We start from the raw sequence: 17,395 nt of genomic DNA on the forward strand, positions 1-17,395 counted from the left end.
GGAAATGATACATGTGAACTTTATGGAGTGTGTACTGGAAGTGTACAACTATTACTGTCACACATGGATATCCTAAATGTGGAGAAATTTATGCATAAGAAGTTCATGGCAACTACCATTCCAAAAGCTTCACTGAAACTATCTTCATCCACAAGAACCCTGCATACTACCATGTAAGTCGTAGATGTTGACTCATTCCCAAAGAATTGAACAGATCTATGCATAAATTTCAGAAGTGTCTTAGAAAGTTCAAAGCTTGCTTACCAATATGTGTGTTAGATTGAAACAAATTATAATTACAGATGTTAGTGGGAAGAGGAATCTTAAATGGGGCAAATCCATTTCAACAAAACCAAATTACTGTGTACATATATCCACTAAAATTAATCTCCACTGTTTAAATAGCTTGCACAATTGAATGTTGCAAATTCTATCTATTTCTGCAATGTAACAGAAGAATTGAACTGAAACAAAAACAATGAGCTATATTCACTAATAAATGCTTATCAAAAATTAATCCGAATTTCATTTCAATCATTAACATCTATGCAGTTATACAATGCTGGTGCAATCATTTTTCAACCTTGCTATGCAACTGTTGATGACATCACCTTATCATTTAGAGAAACAATGTCTGCTGAAAGTTATGCTGTTAAATTTTCCAAGAAATCCCTAGAAAGTAAAAATGAACTATCTCTAAGATATCAGTTCTGAATGGAAAGTAAATGGTTAAATTACACACATCTTCACATTCCAAAAAGGAGGATTTTTTTAAAAATCTTTTTTTTTCAAATAAAGATCTTATGCTGAACAGTATCTGTGGTCGCAGATGCTGTCTATTCCTTGCTCCTGCATTCAGGGAACGGCTGGAAATGCAAACTGTAAGTGGCTTTGCAAAAAAAACCCGGTGAAAGAAGAGAGGGTATAGCAAAGGAGGAAAATGATCCATCAGTGACAAAAATGTGATTGATGTGGAAAAATAATGAATCAATAGTAAAGTAAAAGTAAAAGATAGGTCCAAATTTTGTGAAAAAACAAGTGCCAAAATGGAAACCATGCAATGGAGAGTAGTGCCCCATTGTAAAGCAAAAATGAAGATTCAGTAAAAAGAGATAAAGTTGGATTTTATTTTTAAAAGCAAAATCTTGAAGATTAAATTGATCGAAGTAGTAAACTAGTGGTGAATTGATCAGCTTGGCTGAAACAATTTATGCTGCATGTAAATGTGCAGAGTACTAAATTAAAATAAGTTACTGTGAGAACTTAAAAATTTAGGTCTCCAGTTGGTAATTGGGCTGGTGATTTATCTAAAAAGAGAGCCTGAAATATCAGGAATTGTTCACCAGCACTACGTGGACCAGAAAGCTGGGTAACAACCAGAGTGTGTAGATGTCTACGGGATTCTCACGTCCTGTATACTGTACAGTTTGACAGAATTGGCAAATCAACTGGAGCTGAAGACCTTCTGCCAAGGACTGCTGACTAGGTACTACTACAATTTGTACATAAACTTGAAATATGAAAGGGCGATCACATCCATTTGCACTAAGGGAAACATATCTCTCTCGTTGGGTCATCATGCTGTCGAATATTCGGATGAAAGCAGCGTGTTGATGTTTATCATAAAATTGATGCCCTGAGTATAAATTTGATTTCCTTGGGTTAGAAGAACTCTTTTTTAATTGTAACCAAATGTATTCTCTAAACCAAAAATGCATTGTTGACCAGAATCAAATATGCTTTGTGATCCTTATGTAAATCAACAGAAGGGATATGGTCTCTTAAAGAATGTTATTTATGTACTCATTATAGTTTATTTTTCCGAAATTTCTATAGCCCAAGATTCTACGGCCAGCTTTACTACCTGGTGAAGAGTTTGTTGGTGAGGGATTGCGTGTTGTTCTGGACTCGGATGGTCGAGAGGAGGCGTCTGGAGGAACACTTGGTGGACCACACATTCTGCCTGCAGAGGGGGCCTTATTTCTAACCACATACAGAATTATTTTCAAGGGCACACCACATGATCCCTTGGGTAAGATTTTTTTACATCATACTTTACAGTTATAACGTTAAGAATTAAACATATGCACTTAATTAAGAAATGAGGCATTTGTGATGCAAAGCTGTTTCTAGCCAGTAAGTGAAGCATTTCACAGATTTTCACCAATTTCTTGAGACTTGAATGTTCTTTCAATTGTAGTTTAATAATTGAAGGACAAACCAATATTAGGAAAATACACACTTCCTTGATTCTTTAAGGTTATTAGTTAAATGTTGACTTGTGTCATATGTGCTGAATTGTTTTCTAGTCTCACATCACTTATGTTCTGTTTTGATCTTACATTTATGTGGCACAGAAATATTCCATTTTACACGTTGAAAATCATTAGAGACAGTCATCTTATCAAGATTACTACATGACAAGATAACTTATTGTGAAAGCTTCCAAAATACACACAGGGAAAGGCAACTTTTTCCACTCAGATGGTTCGTCTGTGGAATGATCTGCCAGAGTTACAACATTTAAGACATTTGGACAGGTACACGAATAGGAAAGGCTTATAGGGATATGGGCCATACACAGGCAAATGGGACTAGTTTAGTTTGGGAAACTTGGTCGGCATGGACAAGTTGGACCATACAGTCTGTTTCCTTGCAGTATGACTCTATAACAGACGATTCTAGTTTCCGAAACTACTGTTTTCACAAACTTGTTTTCTTGGCTGATGTCTTTTATCTGTACAATCGAGAAACATTTCAAGAAGCTTGGTCAATATAAAAGAATTACATCTGCAGCATCAAGGTATTTCTGTTTCAGAGAATGAAAATGGGCTGCTTCCTAACACCACAGTAATCACACTTCTCACTTACTTTCATGTTAATATAGAGCATTGTATGGAAGTTTAACTTGATGTCCAACATAGATTTTGAAAGCAATGACTTATTATTTGGAATTTACTATTCTGTAAATTTAAAACTGTGACAAACAGCTTTTCAAAAATAGTGCTTTGTCATTAAATTTTTGCTCAGTGATATCAACTTTAATGTACATTGCTTATTGGGCCAGTATTCTATAGTATATTTGCAATTTCTGGAATGAAGTTATTTCAGAAACATAACAGAATGATGAAAAAAAGAAAAAAAAATACATTTATATAGAGTCTGTCACAATCAGATGTTCCTATTATGATATTGCTTCAAGAGTTCATGTGCTAATGAGCCAGCAAATGTGTGACCTATAGCCATGAGGAATCCAGGTTGTGGCATGCAAGTATGAGTGTGTGTGGCTATATTTCTCTAACTACTACTAGTAAACTTCTATAAAGTTCTGATCAGCAAACGTATCTTAGATTTTCAAGTAAACTGACCAGTCCTGTGTGAGAGTTTTTTTTTATAAGGAAATCAACACAAGAAAATGACACCAAAGTGTATTTTACGCTAAAGAAGTACTTTTGAAATGTAGTCACAATCACAATATAGGTCCAAGCCCAAAACGTCAGCTTTCCTGCTCATCTGATGCTGCTTGGCCTGCTGTGTTCATCCAGCTCTACACCTTGTTATCATAGAAAATACATTACTGCGTTTCAACACAGCTAGCGCACACCATGAACAGCCACATTATAATGACTACGTAATCTGATTTTGTCATGTTGATTGAGACTGGGAGTAAGTCTCCTAGAGTAGGAGGGCACAGTTTAATGTCTCAAAGATGGCCCCTTCAAAACTGCAGCACTCCCTCTGAATTGCACTCAAACATAAGCAATGATTTTTATGTTCATATCTTGGAGTGGAGCTTCAGTGCAATGTGAGATAAACTGTTTTCGTGCTGTGAGTCGTTTGGGTATGGAATGCAATGCCTGGAGGCAGGATCAGCTGAAGCATGCATTAGATGATTATTCGAATAGAAATAATGTGCGACAGTTACAGCAAAAAAACCAAGACAATGATGCTAAGTAATAATGCTTCTTCAGAGAGTCAGTACAGACAAGAGGATGGCACGGTGGCTCAGTGGCTAGGACTGCTGCCCCTCAGCACTCGGGACCGGGATTCGATTCCAGCCTTTGGGTGACTGTCTGTGTGGAGTTTGCACATTCTCCCCATGCCTGCATAGGGTTCCACTAGGTGCTCCACTTTCCTCCCAGAGTCCAAACATGCAGGTTAGGTGAATTGGTCATGGGAAATGCAGTGTTACAGGGATAGGGTAGGGAGTGGGTATGGATGGGGTGCTTTTCGGAGGGTTGGACTCAATGGACCAAATGGCCTACTTCCACACTGTAGGGATTCTATGAAGATTGGGCTGAATGGCCTCCTTCTGTGTCATAGCAGTTTTGTGATCCCTGAATTCTCAAACCTTCTGACTCAGAATTGAACGATAGCATGTGATTATATATACCTTCATTTTTGTGTTTGTTTATTGTTGTTTTTGAAGGAAAGCCATAAGTAGATAGACTAAGATGAACATATCTAAATTCATTGCTTCTGTTGTGTTCATAAAAACTGTTTTGTTTTGTGCAGTGGGTGAACAAACAGTAGTTCGAAGTTTTCCCATTGCATCAATGACGAAGGAGAAAAAGATCAGCATACAAAATCAGCTTCAACAAAATATACAAGAAGGACTACAAATTCGATCAGCAACCTTTCAGGTATACTTTACCACAGATTCTTAAAATAATTACTGCACAGAAAGGGCCATTTGGGATGTGGAGTCTGTGTACTTGCTGCAAAACTATTTTAGCTAGCCCCACTCCCATCTTCTCCCCATCTTCTCCCCATAATACATAATTTTATTCCCTTTTTGTTTTGAAAGCATGAAATGAATCTGCTATCATTACCCATAGGATTCAAATTACAGTCATTCATTTGTAAAAAAAGTATTTTCCTTGTATCACTTTTAGTTCTTTCGCTGTTCTCCTTAAATCTGTGTATCTTGAGTCTCCTCCATTCCACCAATAGGAACACTTTCTCTCTGAACGAAATTGTTTGCACAACATTTCCTCATAATTTTCTACATCTCCATCGAATCACCTCTCTGCCTATAGAATAGCCAGTGTTGTTCCTAGGAAACGCCAGTGTCGTTCCTTTGTTTAAGAACGATGGCAAGGATAATCCAGCTAATTACAGGCCGGTGAGCCTTACGTCAGTGGTAGGAAAATTATTGGAGAGGATTCTTCAAGACCGGATTTACTCCCACTTGAAAATAAGTGGGCATATTAGCAAGAGGCAACATGGTTTTGTGAAGGGGAGGTCGTGTCTCACTAACTTGGTTGAGTTTTTTGAGGAAGTGAAGATGATGATCCATGAGGGAAGGGCAGTGGATATTGTCTACGTGGACTTCAGTAAGCCCTTTGACAAGGTCCGTCATGGCAGGCTGACACAGAAGGTTAAAGTCACACGTGGTCAGAGGTGAACTTGTAAGATGGATGAAAAACTGGCTCAGGTCATCAAAGACAGAAGGTTAGCAATGGAAGGGTGCATTTCTGAATGGAGAGCTGTGACTAGAGGCGTTCCTCAGGGATCAGTGTTGGGACGTTTGCTATTTGTAATATATACATACGTGATTTGGAGGAAAATGTAACTGGTCTGGTTGGTAAGTTTGCCGATGACACAAAGCTTGGTGGAATTGCAGGTAGCGATGAGGACCATCAAAGGATACAGCAGGATATAGATAGTTTGGTGACTTGGGCAGAGAGATGGCAGATAGAACAAAAACAGAAGTTGCTGGAAAAGCTCAGCAGGTCTGGCAGTATTTGTGAAGAAAAAATCCGAGTTAACGTTTCGGGACTGGTGACCCTTCCTCAGAACTGATGGTAGCTGGGTAGACGTCAGCTTGTATGCAGAAAATAGGAGCGGGGGTGGTGGGGCGAGGTAGGGAGTAAACAATAGGATAGAGCCTAAAGAGAGAGAAGAACAGTTGAACAGATAAAGGAGTTGATAATGATCTGGCTGGGAGAGTGAATAGTTGTTAAAGGGGACTGGTAGTGACTAACAACAGGTAGTGTGTAATTGCAGGCTAAGTTATAATGAGGCCTAGTGAGTGAGGTAGGGGACCTAGGATGTGGAAGAATTTAGCCCCTAAAATTATTGAACTCGATATGGAGTCCGGAGGGCTGCAGGGACCCCAAGTGGAAAATGAGGTGTTGTTCTTCCAGCTTGCGTTGAGCTTCACTGGAACATTATAGCAAGCCAGAGACACACATGTTGGCCAAGGAGCAGGGTGGTGCATTGAAATGGCAGGCAACAGGTGGCTCAGGGTCTTTTTTACAAGCAGAACGTAGATATTCTGCGAAGCAGTCACCCAGTCTACGGTCCACACTTCCCTCACCCACAGCACCCCCGCCCCTACAGCCGTACGGTACCTTCCCGTGTAACCGGCGATGGTGCAACACCTGCCCGTTTACCTCCTCCCTCCCAGTATCCAAGGGCCCAAACATACCTTCCAGGTGAAGCAACACTTCACCTGCACTTCCCAGAATCTAGTCTACGCATTCGCTGCTCACAATGTGGTCTCCTCTACACTGGGGAAACGAAGTGTAGACTGGGTGACTGCTTTGCAGAACATGTACATTCTGCTCAGGTAGCTGGGTGTACAGGTACACAGGTCACTGAAAGTGGCAACGCAAGTGGAGAAGGTCGTTAACAAGGCATACGACATGCTTGCCTTCATCGGCTGGGGCATTGAGTTTAAAAATTGGCAGGTAATGTTGCAGCTTTATAGTTAGGCCGCATTAGGAATATTGTGTTCAGTTCTGGTCACCACACTACCAGTAGGATGTGGTGGCTTTGGAGAGGGTCCAGAAAAGATTTACCAAGATGTTGCCTGGTATGGTGGGCATTAGCTATGAGGAGAGGTTGGAGAAATTTGAGTTGTTCTCACTGGAACGACGGAACTTGAGGGGCGACCTGATAGAGGTCTACAAGATTATGAAGGGCATGGACTAAGTAGACAGTCAGAAGCTTTTTCCCAGGGTGGAAGAGTTAATTACGAGGGGAATAGGTTTAAGGTGCGAGGGCCAAGGTTTAAAGGCGATGTACAAGGCAAGTTGTTTACATAGAGGGTGGTGGTTGCCTGGAACACGCTGCTGGGCAAGGGAGTGGAAGCAGATACGGTAGTGACTTTTAAAGGGCATCTTGACAAATGCATGAATAGGATGGGAATGGAGGGATACGGTCCCCAGAAGGGGCGGGGATTTTAGTTGTGACAGGCAGCATGTCGGTCCAGCTTGGAGGGCTGAAGGGCCTGTTCCTGTACTGTAATTTTCTTTGTTCTTTCTTCTTTTTACTCTTCTCTTAAATCAACTCCAATCTCTCACAGTCTGCCCTCCTCCTTGCAATGATTTGTGCATGTGAAGTTCCAGATCTCTCTGCACTTGCACACCCTTCAAAATTATGCCCTTTAGTTGACATTGTCCTTACTTGTTCTCTTACTAGAATTACTACTTCGTACTTCTCTGCATTAAATTGTATCTGCCATATATATGCCCATTCCACCAACTTGTCTATATTATGCTGAAGCCAATCATCACCCTTCCCACAGATCCAAGTTTTATGCGATCAACAAATGTTGAAATTTTACCCTGTATGCCCAAGTCAAAGTAATTAACCGAGATGAAGATAAACAGGGTCCTACTACTCAAGTGCAGTCAATGAAGGATGGAACTGGAATCAATCTTAACACACTTTTATAGATGTTTATTTTTTGAATTGCATATCACAAGGAAGCACTTCCTCACACAACAATCACAGGTTGTCTGAAAAGTGAACATTCACCCTCTCCATTTCCTGTCACTCAGCCAACTTTATATCCACGCTGCTATTTTCCCTTTTATTCCATATGCTTTGGCTAAGCTGACAAATTTGTAATGTGATACTTCATTAAAGACCTTTTAGAAGTTAATATGACCACAGGACCCTCATTATCCTCATGAATGATCTCCATAATTTTAGCAAAAAATTTGATCAAATTAGTTATGCAGTTTGTCTTTACCATGCTAACTTTCCGAATTTAAAAAAAAATTCTTCCATAGAGTTGTGAGCATCACTGGTAAGGTCAGCATTTGTTGCCTGTCCCTCGTTGTCCTAGAGACAATGTTGGTGAGCCATCTTCTTGCCCACCTTGCCCACCCTTTTTGGAAGGGAGTTCCAGATTTTTGAACCAGCAACAAAGAAGGAACATTAATATAGTTCCAAGTCAGAGTGTTCTCTGGCTGGGAGGGAGTCTTCAAAATGGTAGGGTGCCCATTGTCCGCTACCTTTGATCTTTAAATGGTAGGGAATGCATGCCGGTAAAGGAGCATTGGTGAGTTGCTACAATGAATGTTGTCGATTGTGCACACTGCAGTCATTGTGAGTCTGTAATGGAGGGAATAAATATTTGAGCTGGTGGTTAGGGTGCCAGTCCAAGTTGACGAGTTCATCCTAGATGGCATTGAGCTTCTTGAGTGTTGTCGGAACTGAACACAGCCAGGCAAATGAAGAGAATTTCACTCATGCCTTGTAGAAGGTGGACAGGCTTGAGGAGTCTGGAAGTTAATTACTCACTGCAGAATTCCAATCCTCTGACCTCCCCTTGTAGCCACAGAATTTATACGTCTAGTTTTGTTTAGTTTTGGGTCAGTGACAATACCCAGGGTGTTGATATGCAAAGGAAATGCTATTGAATGTCTGATGTGGATGGTCAGTTTCTCTCTTGTTGGAGATGGTCATTCCCCAGCATTTGATTGGCACTACTTGCAGCTATCAGCCCACCCTGATTGTTATTAGGACTTGTTGCCTATGAACATGAACTGCTTCAGTGTCTGAGAGTCATAAATTATGCTGAACATCATGTAATCATCAATGAACATCCTCACTTCTGACCTTATGATGGAAGGAAGGATGGCCATTGATGAAGCAGCTGAAGATGGTTGTGCCTCGGATGCTGTCCTGAGGAACCTCTGCAAAGGTCATCTGGAGCTGAGATGATTGACCTCCAACAACCACAACCATCTTCCTTTGTGCCAGGTATAGCTCTGACTATTGCAGAGTTATCCCCCAATTTCCTAGGGTTTCTTGTTGCTTCACCTAGTACCTCTGCAATTCAGCCCTTGTATCTGTTTGCACCAAATTTGCAAGGATGTAAGGAATCAGGTTGCCCTGGTGGAATCCAAACTGATAATTGATGAGGAGACTATTGCTTATGACATTCTCAATGATGTCTTTCATATATTTAATAATGATTGAGTGTAGGCCAATGGGTTTGATTGATTCTGCTTTTTGGAGACAGAATGTAGCCAGGTGGTTTTCCTATTGCGTAAGTACAGCTGTACTGGAATATCATGACTAAGGATGCAGCTAGCTAGGTGCACAAGTGTTGTGCACAAGTATTTAGCACAATTACTGGAATGTAGTCTGGGCTCATTGCCTTTACTGAATCTTCACATGTTCTGAAGACTTAATTTTGTCTCTTTTTTTCCCCTTAAAAGCTTTCTCACCACCCGTATTAAATTGACTGGCCTTTAGTTTATAGGATAATTGTATTTTTTTGGTAAGTGTAACATTTGCAATACCCAGTCCTTAGAACCAGGTCCAAATCGAAGGAAGATGAGGATCAGTACCTCTGCAATTACCATTTTATTTCCATTTACATCATGAAATGCATCCTACCTATCCAGATGACCTAACTTAAAGTACAGCCAGTTTTTCTCAGTGCCTCCACTTTATTAATTTTTATAATATCTATTATCTCAACTATCTTCTCTTTCACTATTGTCTTGTTAGCATCTTCCTTGGAAAAAGAAAATGCAAACTACTCATTCAGTACCTCAGTCATGCTTTGCACAGTCTCCTTTTTGATCTATACTACTCTAGCTTTTTTGATTATATATGGAATCGCTTTTATGTTTGTTGACATTTTCTTCTCACATTTTTTCTTTTCCCCATTAATTTTCTTTCTCATTTTCCCTCTGAACTTTCTAAATGGAACCTATTTCTCACTTGTATTAACAACCTGGCACTTATCCTGCTACTTTTTCTACTTCGTGTTCTCTTTTTTTTTTCCAGGGAGCTCTGTATTTGGTTGTCCTACCTTTTTTGCTTTTGGAGATATACCTTGACTGTAACTATCACGTCTTTAAAGGCAGCCTCTTGTTTGATATAGCTTTGTTTGTCAATGTTGCTTTCCAACCCAGAGCAGATCTATTCTCAACCCCTGAAATTAGTCCTCCTCCAACAAAGTATTTTTATTCTAGATTAGTTCTTTGACATTGATGCTTTGATGTTAATACTTTGAAAAATGGTACACAGGTTTATTCTGGTTATAAATAATCCAGTACCTATTCTTTTTATTATTACAGATCATTAAAGTAGCATTTGATGAAGAAGTGACCTCTGAGATGGTGGACATCTTCAAAAAGCACATTATGAAGTTTCGGTATCCACAGTCAGTCTTCAGCACTTTTGCCTTTGCTGCAGGTCAAAATGCTCCCCAGATAATTTTGCCAAAACAGAAAGAAAAAAATACTTCTTTTCGGTAAGTTTGAGGAAGTAGATGAATTATGAGATCATTGTAATAATTGAAACCTCAAATATGTTACTGTTAATATTAACATAACTTTAATGCTAGTCATAATTTTGTGATCATAGTTGTGATTTGTTAGAATAGAAATGGTAGTAAGGAAACAGTTGTTTTGTCCTTCCACAGGAGCTATTGTGTTGCATTTCTGCATTCAGCTTGGAAGGTGTAGCTTTTTTAAACAAATTGAATTGAGAAATTAGCAAAATATTTTCGCCATAAACTGAAAATCTATACATTGTTATCTCATTGATACTCAATATCGCAGTTTGCTTGAATTTAAGCATTGTCTAGATAGACCACAATCTCCTTAACATGAACCTTTTTAACAAAATGGCCTCTAATATAAGGTTGTAAGCAATTAGTTCAATTTTAGTAAACCTTTTAAAATAATGTTTCAGCAAGCAAGAGCACAGTCAAGCTCCAGGTTGCAGGTTAGATCAGTAACTCTACTGACTTTGTAAGCCTGGCTGTACTACTGTGAGGTTTCGATTGGAGACAAGTGCTTGCCCAAACGAGGAGAAAAATAAACCAGGCTTAGCAGTGTTCCACTTGGAATAGCTTTCTAGTGGCTAGAATAAAAGCAAGTTTGCAAAAACCTTGGAGTTACAAGAGTTGTTTCATAAATAAGAAAGATGCAGAGTAACGTGATAAATTATCAGTGTTTTCAACAAATGCACATCAGCAAAACAAACTGAAAATTCATATTTAAAATATAACTTTGGCAACAATACATGTAGTGGAATCTTCTGCTACTGGTGGTGGTGAGTTTGGAGTTGGGAAGGATACTTAATAAGGCAGGGTGGTGTCTTACCTGCAGCTCACTAAGTTCTTGCCTGTGTCAGAATTAAAATTGTGGGTGGTAACATCCAGGATAAATATTCCCATACCACTGGTAATTGAGGTCTTCAATGGTCAATTAATCATCACTATTGGCCTCGGACTGCTTTTGCAAGGATTATCCAAACTGCAGGTGGGTCTGTCACCATGTAGCAAGCAGGACAGATAGTAGCCGAGGGACAGCTTGTCACCTGAGATGGTGAGGATTTCCCCATTGAATGCTGGTTATTATTTATGTTAATTTCTTTAAACCTTTCGGAAACTATTTTTCAATGCAGAAAATATTTCTTTCTTGGCATCTACTCATATTTAGAGTGGTGAATATTCTGACTTCAAGCAAAAACTTCCATCTAGTTTGTATTTTCAACCCCCTTTATGTCTGAATTGCAACTTCTTTTGTTTGATTGCAGCTTAGCAGACTTATGTATTTTGTCATTGCATAAAATGTTTAAACTAGCTTAAACCACCTTTGCTTCAAATTTGTTTCTACATAGCCAAGAGAAATTTATCGTAAAAAAAGTTAATAGCCCAGATTTAGTGCTACTGACTGGGTTTCCATCTCACTGATTAGAAAACCAGTTCGAGCCACAGATAACTTCTGTGGGAGAGGCACAGAGTGCTTTAAGTGGCATTGAGCAGCATCTTCCACACAATCAAAATCCCATTGTTGGAAATGGTACCCCCAAGAACTGTTACAATTAGATACCGACTCTCTGTTGCTATTAGTGAAATCAGGTGTGGTGCTGCTGCCAATGATGCTCCAGGGCCCAGTCCGAGGATCACCACTAGATCAATGGACACAGATGGCTGGGGAGGGATGGATTTGTGGGGACTAGGTCACCAACGCCTGCGTGAGAGAGGTCACAAAATGTGTAGGAGGCAAGGGCAGAAGGCTAGATGTCAGCAACCCCCTCCCACTTTCCTGATTTCTTGATGCTGGGTCCTTTTGACATGAACAGTGTGCCATACGGTAAATAGCAAGCAACTCTCCAAACACCATGGCCACCACCGCCACCACCACCCCCCCAACCAAAAAAAAAATGAGCACAGTGAACAGAAATTGTTGGATGGCCTTTGGGAGGCACTGGGAAGTCCTGTGATGTCCATTAAATTCCTGAACTACCATTAAACTCTGGTGAGCTCAAATATAGTTGCTTTCAAGTGGCTTATTAATGAGTCTGATTGATGTCGCACTACTGGTAGGTGGGATTCCACTTCAGGCCTTCGCCACCCCCGGTTTAATTAGGAACCGTTTTCCTAAAACCAAGATTCCAATGTGGATTCTGTCATCAGTCCTGATCCCCACTGCCTTCTCCCTGCACCATAATCCACACTGTCTTGGGCTCTGCTAAATTCTGCAAAATAGCTCAGACACTTTTCCTTTGATATAAGTAAAAGTGGTACTGCTTAAAGTAAAATCCCAGATGTAGCAACAAACAACTGTTGCATGTTTTGACTGTAGAAAATAATTAAAGCTATTTGAGATATTCATTAACTCCAAAGAAATTTTTGTTTCTGTTTTGTGTAAAATGTGCATACTTATGTAGTTTTTATTGGAATGAACAACATACAAAATTAAATAGCAATGCACATAAAATTGTGTTGAAAAGAACCACTTCTTACTGAATATTTTTTAAGTTATTGAGGTCTGGTTGTAAATTTTTCAAATATTTCAATATTCAACATAATGTTTGTCCCAGAACTCGGAATTAAAAAAAACTGATTGTTTCATAAAATATTTACTCATGCTTTTTAAAATGATTTCTAGCACTCTTTCCAAGAATATTGTAAAAAGTGCAAAGAAGGCTGGGAAAATGACCATAGGTCGTCAGTACACAGTCAAAAAGAAGCCGATTGTTTTGACAATAGATGAAAGAGGAAATCGATCAGGCTGGAATGAAGAGGATGATGTTTCAGGTAAGATGGGAAATACAAAATTTCATGAGTGATATACAGCAAACTGTGGGGAAATGGGAGGTCATTCACTTTGGTCCCAACAAAGCAAAATTAGAGCTCATTCTAAATGATGAAAATCTCAGAACTGTGGAAAAGGAAAGAAATTTTGGAGTCCAAATGTACAGACACAAAGGCAGGTAGAAGAAGCAATAAAATTTGACATTGCAGTTGTAGTGGGTTTTTTTTAATCTGAAGGTGGCTGGATCAGAATGCGAACAGAGTTGATTCCAGAATTGAGGTTGCTTTAGGAGGAGAGATTGAGTGGATTAGGACTATTTTCACTGGCGGGTGAATCTGGAACTAGGGGGCATAGCCTCAAAATAAGGGGGCGCAGATTTCGGATTGCGTTAAGGAGGAACTTTTTCACCCAAAGGGTTGTGAATCTGTGGAATTCCTGCCCAGTGAAGCAGGGAGGGTACCTTGTTTCATGTTTTTAAGGCACAGATCGATTTTTGAACAGTAAAGGAATTAAGGGTTATGGTGAGATGGCGGCTAAGTGGAGCTGAGACCACAAAAAGATCAGCCATGATCTTATTGAATGGTGGAGCAGGCTCATGGGGCCAAATGGCCTACTCCTGCTCCTGTTTCTTATGTTCTGTTTCAGTGCATTTGACATGGTTGGAAATAATATTAGAAAGTTATCTGAAATGGAAAAAATGTGTAGGGTTTCAGGATTGTCTCAGTTGCAATTGCAGAGAGCTAGCGAGGACGTGACAGCGTGGGCCAAATGACTGTTTCCTGTGCATCAACCATTCTATAATTCTCTTTGTTGACCTCCCGGAGAATCTTTATTTCATTGTTCTTCCATCAAAATTGCTATAATAGAGCAAAAGAAACCTTGTAATAGCAATAAAATTCCGAATTTTTTTTTGAGCCTGATAATGTTGTTTGTATATGAAGTACATGATGGTCTGGTTTTTGGAGTAAAAATATCAGTGGGGCTATAAATACTCAACAATATTAAAATGTAAATTGAACAACCATTTCCAGAGGTCCACATGTATGCACAAACATCAAAGTCAGGATGTTGCTCTCCCCTCTACTCTATGCTCTATACTGGTACCTAACTGAAATGTTGGGCATTGAAACATGAAATAGCAGGAAACTGTAAATATATGATATTAGGGTTTTTCTGTTCAAATATAACATTTATAACAGTGTGATTAGTCTTAACTACTGACAAACGACCTTTCGTGCACTGAAAATCAACTTCTGCAACTGTGGGATCTTATTCATTATGCCACTTTTGGAGATTTTAAAAATGAAAGAATTTAAACATTTTTCATATTTACCTTCTGAACTTCTTTAACCCTCTCAATCCATTCTTTCTTTCCCTCTTTGTTTTCTTTCTGTATAGCAACAAGTGCAAAATCGAGTTCAAGTTACAGAGCTGAGAAACTACATGATAACAGGCCCATTTTTAATCTAACTAAATGCCAGTTTTTGGCGTATATTTTCAGCATTAAAGAGTTAAAAAGAACATTTTCAACTACACCAAACAACAAATCTACAAGGTTAAATAACTAACCACAGATATTAGAAGATAGTATTTCACTGTGTTTTGGAAACATTCATTGTTTAGCAAGCCAAAAGCAACTTCCTGATACAGTAAAATATAGCTTCAGTACAGAAATGTTTTCCTCACTTCCACCATAAAATTCTTGGGCTTATATACCACATCGGTGCCAGCAATATTGAAGCTCCTAAAATGATTGGGAAAGTGGCAGTATGGATATAAAGTTAGCTAAGTAACAGGAAATGAAGTGGAGTTGTTTTTCAGACTGGAGTAGGTTTCACATTGTGAATCCCCAAGATGGTACTGACACCACTGCTTTTCTTGGTATATCTTAATAGACACAGGCACAATCCAGCATTAGTGGTAGGGAAATTAGTGGGAAAAAATTCTGGCAGCCCATTTTAAGGAGGCAAGGATTAATAGAGGATAATCACGGCTTTGTCAAGGAGAGATCATTGCTTTCAAGGTGGTGACGAGATCCATGGCTAAAGAGACCACATCTATTGCAATATATGTCGACTTCACTAAGGCATTTGACAGGATCTCACATGGGCGGCTGGTCAGTAAGGTAAGAGCCCATGGGATCCAGGGAAATTTGGCAGATCAGACCCAGAAATAGCTTCATGGCAGGAGGCAGGTGTTAATGGTCCAAGATTGCTTTTGTGCCTGGAAGCCTGTATACAGTGGCATACTGCAGAACTTGGTGCTGAGTCCCTTGTTATTTATGGTATGCACTAATTATCTGGTCATTATCCAGGAAATTTGATTAGAAATGACACAAATTGATGATGTGGTAAATAGTGAGGAAGAAATCTACACGTTGATATAGGCTAGTCAAATGTGGAAAACAATGGCAAATTGAAGTTAATCCTGAAAAGGATTAACAAGGCAAGACAGTACACGATGGATGGTAGGATCCTAGGGCATACAGAAGATCAGAGGATCCTTGGTTTGCATGATCATGCATCCTTGAAGGCAACAGCACAGGTTGATAAGGTACTTAAAGGCATATGGGATCATTGCCTTTATTAGTTGAGGGATTGAATACAGGAGCAGGGAGGTCATGATGGAGCTGTATAAGCCACAGATGGAGTACTGAGAACAGTTCTGGTTGCCACATTTAGGAAGAATGTGATTACACTAGGAAGGGTGCAGAGGAGATTCGCGAGAATTTTGCCTAGGGATCAGCATTTCAGCTATGAAGGTAGTGTGGGCTGTTTTCCTGAGACCACAGAAGGCTAAGGGTGAGCCTGATTGAGGTGGACAAAATTATAAGGGGCACATCTAGGGTAGATAGGAAGAACTTTTCCCTCTTAATAAAAGTATCAATAAACATGGAGTGTAGATTTAATATGAAGTGCAAGAATTTTAGAGGGAATGTAAGAAAGACTGTTTCACCCAGTGATTGGTGAGTATCTGGCACTGCCTGAAAGGCTGGTAGAGGTAGGAAGCATACAACGTTTAAGAAGTACGTGGATGATCATTTCAAGTGTCATAAAACACAACGCTATGAGCCAAGTGCTGGCAATTGGGATGAGAGCAGATAGGTTCTCGATGACCAGTGAGGACATGGTGAGGAGAATGGTCCCTTCCGGGTGCTGTAAAATTCCATGACTACATTTTGACATTTTTCAGATGAGACAAAACTTGAAAGTTTAGTGAACTGTGAGAAGGGTAATGCTAAAGTTCAACAGAACATAGAGTGGTAGATTGGGTAAATATGTAGGAAATGAAATTCAATTCAATTCAATTTACTCAATTAGTTTTGGTAGGAAAAGTTAAATGAAGCAATGGAATATGAAGGTTATAGTTCTGAAAGAGTTACAGGAACAGTCACCTGGTGTTGAAGGTGGCAGGGCAGGGTTAAAAAAGGTTATAAAAAGGCATGCAGGGTCTTGGGTTTTAAAAGTATAATCATAGAGTATCAAAGCAAGAAAGCTGTGGTGAATCTTGATAAAACACTGGTTCGACCTCAGCTGAAGCATTATATCTGCACATTAAGAAGAATGTGAAGGTTTTAGAGAAAATGCAGAAAAGATTCGCAAAATGGTCCCAGGGATGAGAGACTTCAGTTAAGTGAATGCAGTGGAGAAGCTGGGAGTGTTCTCTTTTGAGAAGACAAGGTTGAGAGGAGATTTGTGTTTTTTTCTTGAGACATGCTCAAAATCATGAATTGTTCTTATTGATGGAAGAGTCGGCATACCAATATAAGGTTATTGGACAACCAGAGGTAATATGATGAACAGCCATTTTTATGTGGCGAGTGGTAAATATTTAGTATGTATGACCAAAGAGCGGTGGAGATGGGTTTGATTGTATTTTTCAAAAACAAACTTAAGTGCTGAAGAGAAGAATTTTGTAGGGTTGACGAGAAAGGGCAAGAGCTAGCTGCATTACTCCTGCAGGGAGCTGACAGGCACGAGTCCTTCTGTGCTGTTGCCATTCTATGATAATATGGTGATGTAACCGTATGATGGAACAGGTATACAACAAAAGAAATATCAAAGTGAGCAAAATGTCAGATGGGGTAAGAT

The 17,395-nt window shown here is 39.5% G+C and overlaps 1 protein-coding gene across 1 annotated transcript in view; it reads left to right on the forward strand.

Annotated features, from left to right (window-relative positions):
• sbf2 (SET binding factor 2) overlaps nucleotides 1-17,395 on the forward strand; it is a 207,845-nt gene that overhangs the window by 120,498 nt on the left and 69,952 nt on the right. Inside the window, exons 12-15 of the mRNA XM_048607330.1 lie at nucleotides 1,837-2,032; nucleotides 4,516-4,643; nucleotides 10,332-10,507; nucleotides 13,158-13,306. Of these exons, the coding sequence (XP_048463287.1) occupies nucleotides 1,837-2,032; nucleotides 4,516-4,643; nucleotides 10,332-10,507; nucleotides 13,158-13,306 (649 nt within the window). The remainder of the gene's footprint in view (nucleotides 1-1,836; nucleotides 2,033-4,515; nucleotides 4,644-10,331; nucleotides 10,508-13,157; nucleotides 13,307-17,395) is intronic.

Source organism: Rhincodon typus, chromosome 17 (genome assembly GCF_021869965.1).
Source record: "Rhincodon typus isolate 14 chromosome 17, sRhiTyp1.1, whole genome shotgun sequence".
Taxonomy (NCBI): domain Eukaryota; kingdom Metazoa; phylum Chordata; class Chondrichthyes; order Orectolobiformes; family Rhincodontidae; genus Rhincodon; species Rhincodon typus.